Source organism: Pleurodeles waltl, chromosome 6, assembly GCF_031143425.1.
Source record: "Pleurodeles waltl isolate 20211129_DDA chromosome 6, aPleWal1.hap1.20221129, whole genome shotgun sequence".
In the NCBI taxonomy this organism is placed as follows: Eukaryota; Metazoa; Chordata; class Amphibia; order Caudata; family Salamandridae; genus Pleurodeles; species Pleurodeles waltl.
The window spans coordinates 1,066,651,381-1,066,669,268 of record NC_090445.1 but is presented as its reverse complement, the minus strand read 5'-3'; the positions used below and the strand labels follow the sequence as shown (position 1 = coordinate 1,066,669,268).

The 17,888-nt window shown below is 45.6% G+C and overlaps 1 protein-coding gene across 7 annotated transcripts in view; it reads right to left on the bottom strand.

The window, feature by feature from the left end:
* Nucleotides 1-17,888, bottom strand: part of HSPG2 (heparan sulfate proteoglycan 2) — a 933,800-nt gene that overhangs the window by 590,882 nt on the left and 325,030 nt on the right. For all 7 annotated transcript variants that reach the window (XM_069240056.1, XM_069240057.1, XM_069240060.1 and 4 more), the window contains exons 20-26: nt 17,147-17,233; nt 16,143-16,195; nt 15,728-15,795; nt 13,787-13,927; nt 12,483-12,665; nt 11,475-11,654; nt 1,550-1,668 (exon numbers count right to left, since the gene is read on the bottom strand). In XM_069240056.1, the coding sequence (XP_069096157.1) occupies nt 1,550-1,668; nt 11,475-11,654; nt 12,483-12,665; nt 13,787-13,927; nt 15,728-15,795; nt 16,143-16,195; nt 17,147-17,233 (831 nt within the window). The remainder of the gene's footprint in view (nt 1-1,549; nt 1,669-11,474; nt 11,655-12,482; nt 12,666-13,786; nt 13,928-15,727; nt 15,796-16,142; nt 16,196-17,146; nt 17,234-17,888) is intronic.

Here is a 17,888-nt window from a genome sequence, read left to right as displayed (position 1 = left end):
TTTGTCTAGTCTGTCGGTGAAAAAGTTCCTTTTGGCAGTGCGGATCAGGTGGTGGTGTTCGCGTGTAGCGTTCTTGAGGGCGGTCATGTTGTCAGCGGTGTGGTCCTTGCGCCAGGCCTTCTCAAGGGCACGACAAGTTTTCTTTGATTCTTTGAGGGTGTCAGAGAACCAGAGAGGTTTTTTGGTGTTGGTCTGTCGATGCGTGCGTTTGAGGGGAGCAAGGTTGTCAGCGCAGTTGGAGATCCAGTTTGTGAGGTTGAGAGCTGCGTCGTTGGGGTCGGTGGGTTGGTTGGCGGCGAGAGCGGAGAAGAGTTGCTCTTCAGGGATCTTGTTCCACTGTCGACGAGGGATGGGTTGAGTGCGGAGGTGGGAGGTCTCGCGTCGGAATGTGAAGTGGACGCAGCTGTGGTCGGTCCAGTGCAGGGCAGAGGTGTGGCTGAAGAAGACGTGTTTGCTGGCGGAGAAGATAGGGTCGAGCGTGTGTCCGGCGATGTGGGTGGCGGTGTTCACCAGTTGTTTGAGGCCGAGGTTGGCGAGGTTGTCGAGCAGGGTGGTGGTGTTGGGATCGTTGTTTTGTTCCAGATGGAAGTTGAGGTCGCCTAGGAGGATGTAGTCCGGTGAGGCGAGGGCGTGCGGGGAGATGAAGTCGGCGATGGCGTCGCTGAAAGAGGCGCGAGGTCCGGGAGGACGGTAGACGAGGGATCCTCTGAGGGTGGTCCTTGGGTCGGTGCGAATCTGAAAATGCAGGTGTTCAGCGGCGAGGGGGGGGTCTTCGGTGGAGGTGGTGACGCTGATGGAGTCTTTGAAGATGATGGCGACACCTCCTCCTACTTGGTTGGTGCGGTCTTTTCTGGAGATCTTGTAGCCTTCGGGGATGGCGGTAGCGATGTCTGGAGCAGAGGAGGCGTTCATCCATGTCTCCGTGATGAAGGCGACGTCCGGGGCTGTGGAGTCCAGGAGGTCCCAAAGTTCAACGGCGTGCTTGTGGACGGAACGAGCGTTGACCAGGATGCACTTGAGGTGGTTGATGGCGCGTGGGCTTGTGGTCGTGGTAGTTGCGTGGAAACTAGTGCTGCTTCAGTGGCCTGAACCAGGTTTTTCAAACAAAGCAATTCTCAAATGAACACAATCTTGGTTTTCTAAGAGTACCCTTGGTTGTCGATGCTGCAAAATCCAAGGTGTAGCTGAAACTACAGCACAAGCCCTTTTATCTACAATAACAACATGGCACCCATAAACTGACTCTAGCCCCCTCAGCAGCCATTTATTTTCTGCTAGGTGGTTGTGCGAAGGGGAAAGTGTGTAAACTACAGAAACTAAATTATCGTGTTTACTTTTTTTCCCCCGCTACACTCATGACTTCTGAAAAGCAGAAAGGGCAGTACAAGGCATACCAAAAGAGAAGCCAGAGAAAGCACCTGCTGCCCCAGCCTTCAACAACGGGCATCAATTTATCAACAGTGAAACATTTGCAGTCATGTTTATAAATTCATTGGAAATCCCCCGAACTACATAGAGACTCAAACAATTCAGAGTTGTCTTGGATTACCGGCTCTCCAACATCCGATCTGAATAGGATGCACGGATCATGAAGAGGTCTATATCAGCCAGTGCCATGAGAAGGTGTTCCCGAGTGGCAGCCTGCCCATCAGCCCGCTGCCATGCATGCTACAAAAAAGAAAAGAAAAGAAAAAAAAAAGCACTGATTTAATTCCAACTCCACACCAGTAAATCCCTACAATGACCATTGCAATAAGAAGAAGAAACAACCTAAATCTTCTGGGTTCCACACACCAAAAACATTTGTTATGAAGGAGACTAAAAAGAGAATGTGAGGGCCTTCGTTATACATTTTCCTTTTGTAGGAAGTTGGCTCTGTATGTGCTATTTCAAAGTAAGGAATAGCATGCACAGAGTCCAAGGGTTCCCCTTAGAGGTAAAATAGTGGTAAAAATAGATAATACTAATGCTCTATTTTGTGGTAGTGTGGTCGAGCAGTAGGCTTATCCAAGGAGTAGTGTTAAGCATTTGTTGTACATACACATAGACAATAAATGAGGTACACACACTCAGAGACAAATCCAGCCAATAGGTTTTTGTATAGAAAAATATCTTTTCTTAGTTTATTTTAAGAACCACAGGTTCAAATTCTACATGTAATATCTCATTCGAAAGGTATTGCAGGTAAGTACTTTAGGAACTTCAAATCATCAAAATTGCATGTATACTTTTCAAGTTATTCACAAATAGCTGTTTTAAAAGTGGACACTTAGTGCAATTTTCACAGTTCCTAGGGGAGGTAAGTATTTGTTAGGTTAACCAGGTAAGTAAGACACTTACAGGGCTTAGTTCTTGGTCCAAGGTAGCCCACCGTTGGGGGTTCAGAGCAACCCCAAAGTCACCACACCAGCAGCTCAGGGCCGGTCAGGTGCAGAGTTCAAAGTGGTGCCCAAAACACATAGGCTAGAATGGAGAGAAGGGGGTGCCCCGGTTCCGGTCTGCTTGCAGGTAAGTACCCGCGTCTTCGGAGGGCAGACCAGGGGGGTTTTGTAGGGCACCGGGGGGGACACAAGTCCACACAGAAATTTCACCCTCAGCAGCGCGGGGGCGGCCGGGTGCAGTGTCGAAACAAGCGTCGGGTTCGCAATGTTAGTCTATGAGAGATCTCGGGATCTCTTCAGCGCTGCAGGCAGGCAAGGGGGGGGTTCCTCGGGGAAACCTCCACTTGGGCAAGGGAGAGGGACTCCTGGGGGTCACTTCTCCAGTGAAAGTCCGGTCCTTCAGGTCCTGGGGGCTGCGGGTGCAGGGTCTCTCCCAGGCGTCGGGACTTTGGATTCAAAGAGTCGCGGTCAGGGGAAGCCTCGGGATTCCCTCTGCAGGCGGCGCTGTGGGGGCTCAGGGGGGACAGGTTTTGGTACTCACAGTATCAGAGTAGTCCTGGGGTCCCTCCTGAGGTGTCGGGTCTCCACCAGCCGAGTCGGGGTCGCCGGGTGCAGTGTTGCAAGTCTCACGCTTCTTGCGGGGAGCTTGCAGGGTTCTTTAAAGCTGCTGGAAACAAAGTTGCAGCCTTTCTTGGAGCAGGTCCGCTGTCCTCGGGAGTTTCTTGTCTTTTCGAAGCAGGGGCAGTCCTCAGAGGATGTCGAGGTCGCTGGTCCCTTCGGAAGGCGTCGCTGGAGCAGGATCTTTGGAAGGCAGGAGACAGGCCGGTGAGTTTCTGGAGCCAAGGCAGTTGTCGTCTTCCGCTGCAGGGGTTTTCAGCTGGGCAGTCCTTCTTCTTGTAGTTGCAGGAATCTAATTTTCTAGGGTTCAGGGTAGCCCTTAAATACTAAATTTAAGGGCGTGTTTAGGTCTGGGGGGTTAGTAGCCAATGGCTACTAGCCCTGAGGGTGGGTACACCCTCTTTGTGCCTCCTCCCAAGGGGAGGGGGTCACAATCCTAACCCTATTGGGGGAATCCTCCATCTGCAAGATGGAGGATTTCTAAAAGTTAGAGTCACTTCAGCTCAGGACACCTTAGGGGCTGTCCTGACTGGTCAGTGACTCCTCCTTGTTGCTTTCTTTGTTCCCTCCAGCCTTGCCGCCAAAAGTGGGGGCCGTGGCCGGAGGGGGCGGGCAACTCCACTAAGCTGGAGTGCCCTGCTGGGCTGTGACAAAGGGGGGAGCCTTTGAGGCTCACCGCCAGGTGTCACAGTTCCTGCCTGGGGGAGGTGTTAGCATCTCCACCCAGTGCAGGCTTTGTTACTGGCCTCCGAGTGACAAAGGCACTCTCCCCATGGGGCCAGCAACATGTCTCTAGTGTGGCAGGCTGCTGGAACCAGTCAGCCTACACAGATAGTTGGTTAAGTTTCAGGGGGCACCTCTAAGGTGCCCTCTGTGGTGGATTTTACAATAAAATGTACACTGGCATCAGTGTGCATTTATTGTGCTGAGAAGTTTGATACCAAACTTCCCAGTTTTCAGTGTAGCCATCATGGTGCTGTGGAGTTCGTGTTTGACAGACTCCCAGACCATATACTCTTATGGCTACCCTGCACTTACAATGTCTAAGGTTTTGTTTAGACACTGTAGGGGTACCATGCTCATGCACTGGTACCCTCACCTATGGTATAGTGCACCCTGCCTTAGGGCTGTAAGGCCTGCTAGAGGGGTGTCTTACCTATACTGCATAGGCAGTGAGAGGCTGGCATGGCACCCTGAGGGGAGTGCCATGTCGACTTACTCATTTTGTTCTCACTAGCACACACAGGCTTGTAAGCAGTGTGTCTGTGCTGAGTGAGGGGTCTCTAGGGTGGCATAAGACATGCTGCAGCCCTTCGAGACCTTCCTTGGCATCAGGGCCCTTGGTACTAGAAGTACCAGTTACAAGGGACTTATCTGAATGCCAGGGTGTGCCAATTGTGGATACAATGGTACATTTTAGGTGAAGGAACACTGGTGCTGGGGCCTGGTTAGCAGGGTCCCAGCACTCTTCTCAGTCAAGTCAGCATCAGTATCAGGCAAAAAGTGGGGGGTAACTGCAACAGGGAGCCATTTCTTTACACAAGCCCCCCCCAGCCCACAGGCCAGGAGACTCAGCCCAAGCTGGGAGAGTCTTCCTAGTCTGTCAGGCGAGGAAGAGTAGGAGAAATAGGCTGGTTAGTTGCAGGGCCTACTCTGCCTTACATCCTTCTGTTCAGGTCATTCCCTTTGGGGAACTGACCTACTTCCACAGTGATAGGACCTAGTCTGAATTGCCTCTTGTCTGCCTCTTCAATGTCTCCACCCATTCTTTCTATTTTGGTCTTAGAGGTATCCACCTCTGCTAACCTTATCTTGGCCAGGGTTACCCCTAGCTTACCCAGAGAGGTTACCCAGAGCTGGAGTAACCCCACCATGACCAATAGGGTCAGGGGGCCTAACTTGCTATTTGGCATGGGGTCAGACCACCATGCTAAGGATAGTGCAGCCATAAAGGCTAACACCCAGCAGAGGCCACTGACAGCTGTCAGTGCCCAGAACCACACCTTTAGCTCTTCACCTAAAAGGGAAGGGGCTAAGTTACAGGCTTCTTTGGGTTCAGGTTGCCTGTCTGCTGTATTAGAGTGGGGGGTTACCACATCTTGTAGTAAACACCCTTCTTCCACTCTTTCTTCTGTTAGCTGAGGAGCCACCCACTCAGGTTTAACAGTTGCCTGACTAGCCAGGACTTCTTGTGGGTCAGGTTGGACTTTATCAGGGCCATTTTTGGAGTTCTCCCCTACTGGAGCAGAATCTCCTTGGCTTGCTGTAACCTTGGCTAAAGGTTGTCCACCTTTCCTACTCTGTTTTCTTTTCTTATTCTTCTGGGGCCTGCTTGCATTTACTGCAGAGGCAGGACTTCCAGAATCCTTGGGAGAGGACTGGCACTGGACCAGTTCCTCTCTTGGGCTCTGACTAACCTCTGGGTAGTCATTTCCAAGGAGACAATCAAGGGGGAGGTCTGTACTGACTACTACCCTTCTCCAGCTAAGAGTGCCACCCACTTCTATGGGCACTAAAGCCACAGGCCTCTTAGTGACCCTGTCTAGGCTAACTCTTACCCTGGCAGTCTCACCTGGGATGTACTGGTTTGAGAGCACCAGCCTGTCATGCACAATAGTGTGACTGGCACAAGTGTCTCTCAGGGCAGTGGTTGGGATTCCATTCACCAGTAGGTGGTGGAAGTGTCTACTTCCCTCTGGAATCTCCAACTCACCTGTTGGGCCCTGTTTCCAGTTGAAGGCTAGGAAGACCTCCTCATCTGAGGAGTCATCTCCCATGGCTACACTGGTTACCCCAGGAATTTTGTTCTGGGGTTTGTTTTTGGGACAAGAAGTGTCCTTGGTGTGGTGCCCAGACTGTTTACAGTTGTGGCACCAGGCCTTAGTGGCATCCCAGTTCTTACCCTGGTACCCACCTTTGTTTTGGGTTGTGTCTTGGGGCCCACCCACCTGTTCTGGTTTTTGGGGGCCTACAGAGGACTCTTTTTCTTTGTTTCTAGTGTTACCCACTTTCTCCTGGGGAGTTTTTGTAACCCCTTTCTTTTGGTCACCCCCAGTGGAAGTTTTGGTTACCCTAGTCTTGACCCAGTGGTCTGCCTTCTTTCCCAATTCTTGGGGAGAAATTGGACCTAGGTCTACCAGATACTGATGCAACTTTTCATTGAAGCAGTTACTTAAAATGTGTTCTTTCATAAACAAATTATAAAGCCCAACATAGTCACACACTTCATTTCCAGTTAACCAACCATCTAGTGTTTTTACTGAGTAGTCTACAAAATCAACCCAGGTCTGGCTCGAGGATTTTTGAGCCCCCCTGAATCTAATTCTATACTCCTCAGTGGAGAATCCAAAGCCCTCAATCAGGGTACCCTTCATGAGGTCATAAGATTCTGCATCTTTTCCAGAGAGTGTGAGGAGTCTATCCCTACACTTTCCAGTGAACATTTCCCAAAGGAGAGCACCCCAGTGAGATCTGTTCACTTTTCTGGTTACACAAGCCCTCTCAAAAGCTGTGAACCATTTGGTGATGTCATCACCATCTTCATATTTTGTTACAATCCCTTTGGGGATTTTTAGGATGTCAGGAGAATCTCTGACCCTATTTAAGTTGCTGCCACCATTGATGGGACCTAGGCCCATCTCTTTTCTTTCCCTTTCTATGGCTAGGAGCTGCTTTTCCAAAGCCAATCTTTTGACCATCCTGGCTAACAGGGGGTCATCTTCACTGAGAGCATCCTCAGTGATTTCAGAAATGCTGGACCCTCCTGTGAGGGAAGCAACATTTCTGACTATCATTTTTGGAGACAGGGCTTGAGAGGCCCTGGTCTCCCTATTTAGGACTGGAAGGGGGGAATTGCCCTCCAAGTCACTAATTTCTTCCTCTGTGAAGTCATCCTCAGAGGGGTTGGCTTTTTCAAACTCTGCCAACAGCTCCTGGAGCTGAATTTTGGTAGGTCTGGAGCCAATGGTTATTTTCTTTATATTACAGAGAGACCTTAGCTCCCTCATCTTAAGATGGAGGTAAGGTGTGGTGTCGAGTTCCACCACATTCATCTCTGTATCAGACATTATTTTGCTAAGAGTTGGATGACTTTTTAAAGAAGCTAAAAACTGTTTCTAGAATCTAATTTCAAACTTTTAACAAACTTTTAAACTCTAAAAGACAATGCTAAACAGGGACTTAACACACAAGGCCCTAGCAGGACTTTTAAGAATTTAGAAAAATTTCAAATTGCAAAAATGAATTTCTAATGACAATTTTGGAATTTGTCGTGTGATCAGGTATTGGCTGAGTAGTCCAGCAAATGCAAAGTCTTGTACCCCACCGCTGATCCACCAATGTAGGAAGTTGGCTCTGTATGTGCTATTTCAAAGTAAGGAATAGCATGCACAGAGTCCAAGGGTTCCCCTTAGAGGTAAAATAGTGGTAAAAATAGATAATACTAATGCTCTATTTTGTGGTAGTGTGGTCGAGCAGTAGGCTTATCCAAGGAGTAGTGTTAAGCATTTGTTGTACATACACATAGACAATAAATGAGGTACACACACTCAGAGACAAATCCAGCCAATAGGTTTTTGTATAGAAAAATATATTTTCTTAGTTTATTTTAAGAACCACAGGTTCAAATTCTACATGTAATATCTCATTCGAAAGGTATTGCAGGTAAGTACTTTAGGAACTTCAAATCATCAAAATTGCATGTATACTTTTCAAGTTATTCACAAATAGCTGTTTTAAAAGTGGACACTTAGTGCAATTTTCACAGTTCCTAGGGGAGGTAAGTATTTGTTAGGTTAACCAGGTAAGTAAGACACTTACAGGGCTTAGTTCTTGGTCCAAGGTAGCCCACCGTTGGGGGTTCAGAGCAACCCCAAAGTCACCACACCAGCAGCTCAGGGCCGATCAGGTGCAGAGTTCAAAGTGGTGCCCAAAACACATAGGCTAGAATGGAGAGAAGGGGGTGCCCCGGTTCCGGTCTGCTTGCAGGTAAGTACCCGCGTCTTCGGAGGGCAGACCAGGGGGGTTTTGTAGGGCACCGGGGGGGACACAAGTCCACACAGAAATTTCACCCTCAGCAGCGCGGGGGCGGCCGGGTGCAGTGTCGAAACAAGCGTCGGGTTCGCAATGTTAGTCTATGAGAGATCTCGGGATCTCTTCAGCGCTGCAGGCAGGCAAGGGGGGGGTTCCTCGGGGAAACCTCCACTTGGGCAAGGGAGAGGGACTCCTGGGGGTCACTTCTCCAGTGAAAGTCCGGTCCTTCAGGTCCTGGGGGCTGCGGGTGCAGGGTCTCTCCCAGGCGTCGCGACTTTGGATTCAAAGAGTCGCGGTCAGGGGAAGCCTCGGGATTCCCTCTGCAGGCGGCGCTGTGGGGGCTCAGGGGGGACAGGTTTTGGTACTCACAGTATCAGAGTAGTCCTGGGGTCCCTCCTGAGGTGTCGGGTCTCCACCAGCCGAGTCGGGGTCGCCGGGTGCAGTGTTGCAAGTCTCACGCTTCTTGCGGGGAGCTCTCAGGGTTCTTTAAAGCTGCTGGAAACAAAGTTGCAGCCTTTCTTGGAGCAGGTCCGCTGTCCTCGGGAGTTTCTTGTCTTTTCGAAGCAGGGGCAGTCCTCAGAGGATGTCGAGGTCGCTGGTCCCTTCGGAAGGCGTCGCTGGAGCAGGATCTTTGGAAGGCAGGAGACAGGCCGGTGAGTTTCTGGAGCCAAGGCAGTTGGCGTCTTCTGGTCTTCCGCTGCAGGGGTTTTCAGCTGGGCAGTCCTTCTTCTTGTAGTTGCAGGAATCTAATTTTCTAGGGTTCAGGGTAGCCCTTAAATACTAAATTTAAGGGCGTGTTTAGGTCTGGGGGGTTAGTAGCCAATGGCTACTAGCCCTGAGGGTGGGTACACCCTCTTTGTGCCTCCTCCCAAGGGGAGGGGGTCACAATCCTAACCCTATTGGGGGAATCCTCCATCTGCAAGATGGAGGATTTCTAAAAGTTAGAGTCACTTCAGCTCAGGACACCTTAGGGGCTGTCCTGACTGGTCAGTGACTCCTCCTTGTTGCTTTCTTTGTTCCCTCCAGCCTTGCCGCCAAAAGTGGGGGCCGTGGCCGGAGGGGGCGGGCAACTCCACTAAGCTGGAGTGCCCTGCTGGGCTGTGACAAAGGGGGGAGCCTTTGAGGCTCACCGCCAGGTGTCACAGTTCCTGCCTGGGGGAGGTGTTAGCATCTCCACCCAGTGCAGGCTTTGTTACTGGCCTCCGAGTGACAAAGGCACTCTCCCCATGGGGCCAGCAACATGTCTCTAGTGTGGCAGGCTGCTGGAACCAGTCAGCCTACACAGATAGTTGGTTAAGTTTCAGGGGGCACCTCTAAGGTGCCCTCTGTGGTGGATTTTACAATAAAATGTACACTGGCATCAGTGTGCATTTATTGTGCTGAGAAGTTTGATACCAAACTTCCCAGTTTTCAGTGTAGCCATCATGGTGCTGTGGAGTTCGTGTTTGACAGACTCCCAGACCATATACTCTTATGGCTACCCTGCACTTACAATGTCTAAGGTTTTGTTTAGACACTGTAGGGGTACCATGCTCATGCACTGGTACCCTCACCTATGGTATAGTGCACCCTGCCTTAGGGCTGTAAGGCCTGCTAGAGGGGTGTCTTACCTATACTGCATAGGCAGTGAGAGGCTGGCATGGCACCCTGAGGGGAGTGCCATGTCGACTTACTCATTTTGTTCTCACTAGCACACACAGGCTTGTAAGCAGTGTGTCTGTGCTGAGTGAGGGGTCTCTAGGGTGGCATAAGACATGCTGCAGCCCTTAGAGACCTTCCTTGGCATCAGGGCCCTTGGTACTAGAAGTACCAGTTACAAGGGACTTATCTGAATGCCAGGGTGTGCCAATTGTGGATACAATGGTACATTTTAGGTGAAGGAACACTGGTGCTGGGGCCTGGTTAGCAGGGTCCCAGCACACTTCTCAGTCAAGTCAGCATCAGTATCAGGCAAAAAGTGGGGGGTAACTGCAACAGGGAGCCATTTCTTTACACCTTTCACTGAATCAGCAGTAGAATATGTATAAAACACTGTTTAAAATAAAATATTATATTTTCAATTATACGTATTTATGAGTATTGTTTTTAAATTGCATTTAAAAGTTACTTGGATTAAGAATCCCACTAATTCATGACAAAATATCAAGTCATAATATCAAGTCAACTCTGAAAGACTGGTTTAAATTATACATACATCACAAAAAATTAAAAAGTCAAACAAAGGAATAAAAAAAAAAAAAACATGCAGGAAGTAAATAAAATACAACTAAGTTACAAATTACAGATCAATGGGGCCTGAAACATTTCGGATTGAGGGCAACCTATGAGGTGGTATTGTGCCCTTGTTCTGGTTTCCATATGATGCCAGATATTTTTGTTTTCATTGGTATTAACATTTTGCCCTGGATTACAATACTAATAACCAATGAAATCCAATTATTAATTGCAGCTAGACTATGCAGCCCTAGAATCAATATGTGGATAAAGGACCAAATGACACAACAGAGTAGGGATTGGCCGAAGAGTTTCAAAATGTCTAGGATGGACAAGAAGGTTTTTGAGGATCAAGAGATTTGGGTTGAAACAATTAATGCATTTCTTGAAGATGGAAGATCTGCACCACTGTTCACCCACCACTGTTGCGGTCTCAATCGGATGAAGAATTCTAGAACAATAATGCTGAAAGTGTAGTCGCCCTGGAAGGGTCACCTCTAACCGTACAGAGGTTTAAAGATATGTGGTAATCATGGGAGGTATGCTCATAAGTAAATGTATATGTGATATAGTTGAGATATTTATGCGGGTACAACCCATATTGTACCACCGTATTTTGTAAGAATGGAAACTGACTGTTTACTCTTTTGGCATATGTTGTTTTAACAAAAATCTAATTAAAAAAAAAAAATAGTAATAATTAATAAATAATTCATATTAATAATGACGAACATCAGCGATGACAGAAAATGTCAATCAAATACATTCAAGTACTAAAGAAGATATGGAAAAGGAAAAGAAAAAAAAAGAAAAATGTCAAAGAAGTCTAGGGGAGGATGTCCTATTTTATAGCCAACATTTTTATAACAGACTATATAACAGCAATTTTATCAATATAATCTTAAGATTTTTGTTTCCTGTAATCCATTATAGAAGTGAAGTCTATTTCTATCCAAATAAGTTACCCTTTCAAGTGTCGTTATTTGAGAAAGGTAATTTACCCAGTCATAAAAGTCAGCCTATCTATTGACCCTCCGATACTGAAGAATAATACCATATATATATATTTTTTTTTAGTCTCCAATCATCGCACGTGAACTTGGACATGAACTATGCTAATTATAAAACGCTTTCCCTTTCTTACAGCATACAACAAAAATACTTGCTGGGACTCTCAATCAATTGCAACCACCTTTACATGAGCCTCACTTCGCTTTGCTGTTAACTAACCTCTCTGAAGAGGACAGTGACAGTAGTGGGAGTTCCAGGGGTGAACTCGACACTGCTGAAATGCTCAAGGAAGATTCCATTTCCCTGCAGGATCACATCTGGTTTGCTGAATAGAGCACGAGATCCCGGAGACTCGTCATAAATGATTGTGTACTTGAGCTCACCACCATACGACGTCACCTAGAGCAGAATGGAACAAAGCAATAATCCCACAATATGAGTAAGGCAGGAAATCTTAAAGGAAAAAGGCAAATACATTCAGCAGAATGCTGCAAAAGGCACCAACGGTAGATGGTCGCTACTGTATGAACAGTAAAATGTGATCTGCACGCATCACAAGTGTATGCAGGTTATTTCTTCCCAACTTAAGTGAGAAATTTTAGCCATTTGTTTTCTTTTCCCCTCGTTTTTAAATGTCACCATAGTAATGCATAGTGGGTTTGAGAGCACACACTGAATTTCTTTGCACAAAACAGAAGCTAAATTCGATGAAGACTCCATCTTTGTTTGGTCACAAAAAGTCAGTCCTTATTTACAGCATTCCCTTTGAAAGCTTTTAAAAGTTGCCCTAAATAAATATTTACCTTCATTTTGGTAGTCCAACAACAAACGAGGCCAACATTACTGCATTCAAGTTGATTTATTGATAGTCCATAATAAGGATGTCAAATTATTTGACTGCAGAATCCAGCACTAAACTTTACATCAGTTTGCAACAGATCCTTCTATCTCCAAGACAGCCTTGATTTGCTTCCAAATTAGTTATATTACTTGTAAAGGTGGATGGTCCCAATGAAAGACTAGTTAAATTATCTGCAGTTGGTCCCGCTAGTGTGCCATTATCATGTAAAACACGGGAAAACGTGGGCTATATACATCATCTCTTTAGATAGACATCATAAATCAATATGCTAATTTCAACAAACGTTTCAGCAAAACTACAATTCTTAAATTAGTCAAGAAAAGGAAGATCTGGTAACTATCCCATTACTCTGACATGCACAGTACCTTGTCTCCCTTGAAGCGTTCCGGCAGGACCCAGAAGTAGGTGTCTCTCGGGACTGAAGCAAAAGCGCCAAACATCAGCTCTGACTGGCCTCCGACAGCAATGCCCTGGCTGATAGTGCGCGTGTTTGCTATGTTTGCAAGGGAGAATAGAGCTCTCTCACTACTGTCATGAGCAGCACGGACCTGTGGAAGAAAGCTGACATTTTAGAATGACAAGCAGCATTAGCTAGACCTTCACCTTCCACAACGGTAAACTCAATGACAGGGCTACCATGCATAAATGCCAAATAGGGTAAGGCAAGGGTAGCAACGCTTCCCCTTTGGTGCCTCTGGCACTGGTCCTCTTACTAAATAAAGGTTCATACGGTGCATGTCTGGTGCTTGATTTCTCTTCCACCACCCGTGGTATTTAGCTGAATCAATATCTATGAGGTCATGAAACTCTGGCCATTCTTCTCCCAGACAAGGAACAGGGCCAAAAAGTTAATCTGAAGGCACACAATAAGAATCACCTTTGTCAAACTGTTATGAAGTAGTCCAGAGCTGATATAATGTGCTTATATCTAGACTAACTGAAAGCTTCAAGCAAACTTTACGACAGCAAAATCAGATCATAATTCTGCCTGCGATAAAGCAGTCACTCCTCTTTGAACAATGCAATCACTCAAAAACCCAATCCCCGTTTGCAACAGTACACTTTTTTCATACAGATATTAAATTCAACCCCATCACTGTTTATGACCAATTTCTTTTAAGCTGCATCATAAACAATTACCCCAGCTAATTCTATCCATCTTGAGACACAGTCCAGTCTCTGGAGACAGGCCGGGCCCAGTCTCTGGAGACAGGCCGGGCCCAGTCTCGGATGACAGGCCGGGCCCAGTCTCGGATGACAGGCCGGGCCCAGTCTCGGATGACAGGCCGGGCCCAGTCTCGGATGACAGGCCGGGCCCAGTCTCGGATGACAGGCCGGGCCCAGTCTCGGATGACAGGCCGGGCCCAGTCTCGGATGACAGGCCGGGCCCAGTCTCGGATGACAGGCCGGGCCCAGTCTCGGATGACAGGCCGGGCCCAGTCTAAGGTGACAGGAGACTAATCAGGGTTCATAAGAGTGCCAGTGGAAACAAAATACCCTAATGAGAAATGTAGAAAAGCATCCTTAGGTCAGACTGTCCAACTCATTTGTCAGTAGCTGGATTGAAGGTGTCCATGAAGAAAACTTAGGTTGCACCTTAGATGGCTATCTGGTAAACTTTTTTTTTTTATCACCCACTTATGGTAGGAGGACAGGAAACACTCAGCACCTGATCACGATTCCAGAAGGAACTAGCACACTGCTTTGTGACGCCCATGCAGAAGCACTTCAGGCAGCCATCTGTATTCTTCTCGCTCAGGAAGAAAGCCCCATTCTTGCATACGTCACAAAGTGTGCCTTCCACGTTCGGCTAAAATAAAAGATCAAGAAATAAAACACAAAAAAGGATGAGTTCCCTATGGTGTGGTAAGGAAAAATGCTTTCAAGTATCTAGTGCGCAGCTTTTAAAAACAACCATATTAACACGACCACTAAGACATGGTAAAGGCGTTCATGTAACCAACACAACACACACGGTAGCTTAACAACACCCACAAAACCAGCAAGAAGGGAAATGCTTTAATAGAATCTTGGTAAGAGACTGCTGGCCTACCTAGAAGTCAGTGGGGTTATTTTGGATAATAAGAATAGTTTCAGGCCTAGGACAGCTCCCATTGAGCAGGCCTTGTGTCTATTTCTACATTATGAACTTGAGTCCTGCTGCAGTGTTTTTAGTCTTAGTCGATCTAACAGAATCTGCTAACGTTCACAGACTACTGTTCAGACAATCACTGGTGGACTGCAAGATTATTTATTCATTTTGTTGTGCTTTACTAGAGAAATTCAGCAACAGCTCGCTATAAAGGCCAGAAGGGGTAACCCACTGCCCATTTTAGCGTTTGTAAAGAAAAGATGGTGTTCTTTTTTTGGCCCTTTATTGCATGCAACATTCTAATTAATGATGCAAGATTTTATTTCAGACAGAATAGTGTAAACTGTCCAGTGAAGCAAACATCCAAACCCCGTGCCTCTTCTAAGAGGTTTGGATGCCATGCTAATGGCAAGGACAGAAAACAGAATCAATAGTAGAAGAGGAGGCATCCACTGATGTAAAGAAACAGATAATCCTATAATTCAATCTGCAATGTACATTTTATATACAAGGCTTCGAGAAAGGCGTAGAGAAAGTGAACAAAAAATACCTGCAATTAACTAGTACAATTTGACTATTCTGACACCTTACATTGATTTTGAGAAAGATCTTCAGTTTGGTTGACCCCATATTTACTAATTTACGTACTAGTGTATTTCACATATTCAATATGACCTGAGTTTTGAAAGAGAAGCTTGCTTCTAGTTTTCACTTGGCTAAGCATTAACAACCAGGAAAAGCATAACCTTTTGTCCAGGACCATGACAGATGTAAATGTAAAACAGAATTAAAGCATATTTTTAAATTGTGGGGTACATTTAAATTTTTTCTGTTGCTATGGACAGTCTGAGTTCTTGGATTTAAGGTCACAAACTCAGCCAATCAAACTTCAAGATAATTGCAGCAACTGACTAGATGAGACCATTTATAATGTGAGGCGAGACATTCTTCATCAAAAGAAACACTGATTGTTTAGAGGCAGAAGATGCCATGCTGTGCAGACAAGAGGGAATTCCTAGATATCAGTGCCAAGTCTGGGATAAGTTGACAAATTTGGCTTTTTAATAGGCTTTAAAGACATCACCATGCACTGTAAATCGTCTAAAGAAGTGAAGGAACCAGCCTATGTTGAAGCTCCTGTGATCCATGTGCAGTATACGCTTTAACACACTCAACATGAAATACAGCAAAATTAATACCGAATAAGCAATGTTTCTCAACATCAGTTGTTAGAACTGGAAGGATCTTGTGTCCAGCTAACACCTTACCCGCTAGCAGAGATAGTGGTAGGTTTACAGGACAAATGGAATATTTGTCACAGACCTTTATCTGAGACTATGGAGGCTAGAGCACTCAGGCCAATTTGGAATATGTTTGGCATGATGAACACAGCCCTAGCTAATTAAGCCATTCAGAAGCGTTAAACTTTATCTCGTGATACCCCATAGGTGCACCTCCCTATAGCAATACAAATTCAAGTTCTAAAAAATAACAGTTATTGGGCTGAAGTGTACCAACCTTGCAGAGACAGGCTTGGGAGGAGCTGGAAGCACTGCCCCTCTCATCACATCTCCTCAGGCTGTTATCTACAGGAAAAATAAAGTGTGATCACAAGCAAGTATACAATAAGGCGCAACTGGTTGGGCATGCTTATGTAATGGGAGATACAGAGGGTGCCAAGAAGCATCCAAGGGAAGGTGCCAGGCATATCCATCGCTTAAATGAGATTGATGAAAAGAAAAGCAGAATTTAGCTTGTCTGGTCAGTGGTCATGGCTGCTGAACTATGTTATAATACCCCTTTGTCTATACTGTAAGAGACGCGGCTCTGAACCTCTCAATGCCTTGCCAGGCAGCACCCCCTGTTCAAGACTCATAGCACAACGATAAGAAAAGTGTCATATGGTTTGCTGAACAATGCAGATGAAACCAACCTTGGCATTTACCACCAGGCTGCATGGGATCCCCTTCATAGCCTGCAGCACACCTAAAAGAAGAAAAGATAAATCAACTCTTAACCAAAGCCACACCATCTCTAATTTTATGCCTGCAAAAGAATATGCGGATCTGTCAACCCCAAAAATCCATGATCATTTTTTTAGTGAAGGCTTAGAAGCAATCCCAAAGCCTTTCTAAACATGGGGTTTGATCAGGAGTCAAATATTCTAGTCTTGGTTCCACATGGCATGCTGTGTTGTCAAAGCAAGCTAATACCTCATTGGGTATTTATCAGTTGTAACCACTTAATGCTTCAAATCTGGTAAGGGCTGCCAAGAGGGATTACAATCTCTGCAAGGATCATCACCAATACCACAATGCACCCTAAACCAGAGACTAGCAGTTTTAACTGTGTCAAATGTTGACACAATAAGGTGGTTCTATTTCAGCAATATTATGAGACATAGGTGACTGCAAAACCAAGGTCCGTGAAGAACGAAATGTACTGGAAGAAGAAGACATTTGTTTTATCTAAAATGTACAGCATGTAGTCTTTGCTTCTTAAGAAAAGGGTCCACATCGTGTGTTACATTAGAATGATGCATTTGCATCTGAGAAACATGTTTGTGAGACACCCTTAGTGGATGCCCTGGAAAGATTAATCTAACCAGAGACTGCAGGTTTAGAATGGGGAGAAAAGTGTAAAAAGTAGAAGGAAATGTAAAACACTTTTAACATAAGAGCTGCAAAGATAATTCAAACAGATGTGTATTTTGAATGAAATTAGAAAAAAGGTGTTCCAGCGATAACAGAACCTCTACTGCAAAGGTGAATTTTGACAAAAATACTGTTAGTTACACCATTAACGTAACCTGTTATTAAAATAGGACAATGTCTCTGAAACGGCTCAGAAGTATACCGAGTAAACGTATACTGATTAAACTCAAACATAATTTATACAATTCGCTAATAAATTATCTGTAAGACAATCTGTACGTACTTCTCGCAGCGGCGACCAGTGTATCCCGCAACACAGGCATCACAGGTAGCCTGACCATCCGAATCCAGGAAACAAGTATCAGAAAACCTATAAAACAAAATTATAAACAAATAAATTGCATCATTCTTGAAGGTGCATAGTTGGTGTTGGTTACGTCAACATTCCAAAACTAGAAAGAAGGGTACTGGAGGTCTGGTTGCTTTAGCATAAAAGTCAGTCAACGATACCCTGACAGAGGCTGGCACCCTATGACTTCTGAACATGTGTAATAGAGACCATAGCATAGGCAAGAGAGCAGCAAAAATGGATTTTGGTTTTGTTAATTAAAATCACAGTTAGAAATGTTGCACCAATATCCTTCAACCTCAACCACTTAGCCAACACAAACTGTGAGAAAAGTAAAAGCTACCAGAACAATATAAATGCACTGAGAAAACTAAACACTCCATGCTATGTAAACACAGGGGCACAAAACATCAAAAGGGTGTCTACAGTAAATTCTGTGCCAATGAGAAAATGGGTTACATATAATCCTTAGAAAAGTGGGAATTAAAATTAGAATGTGTAAGAAGTCAGTAGAAATTCAGCTGCAAATGGTATTATGTTCAAACATTCTGGCAAAATAATTCTAAGTGTCTTCGGGAAGTGGGTAGTAGGAGTAAGTTTCTTGGGAAACATAACGTGTTCAGTATAAATAGTATAGAAATGCAGATATTAAACTACACAGAAGTGCCTGATTTGT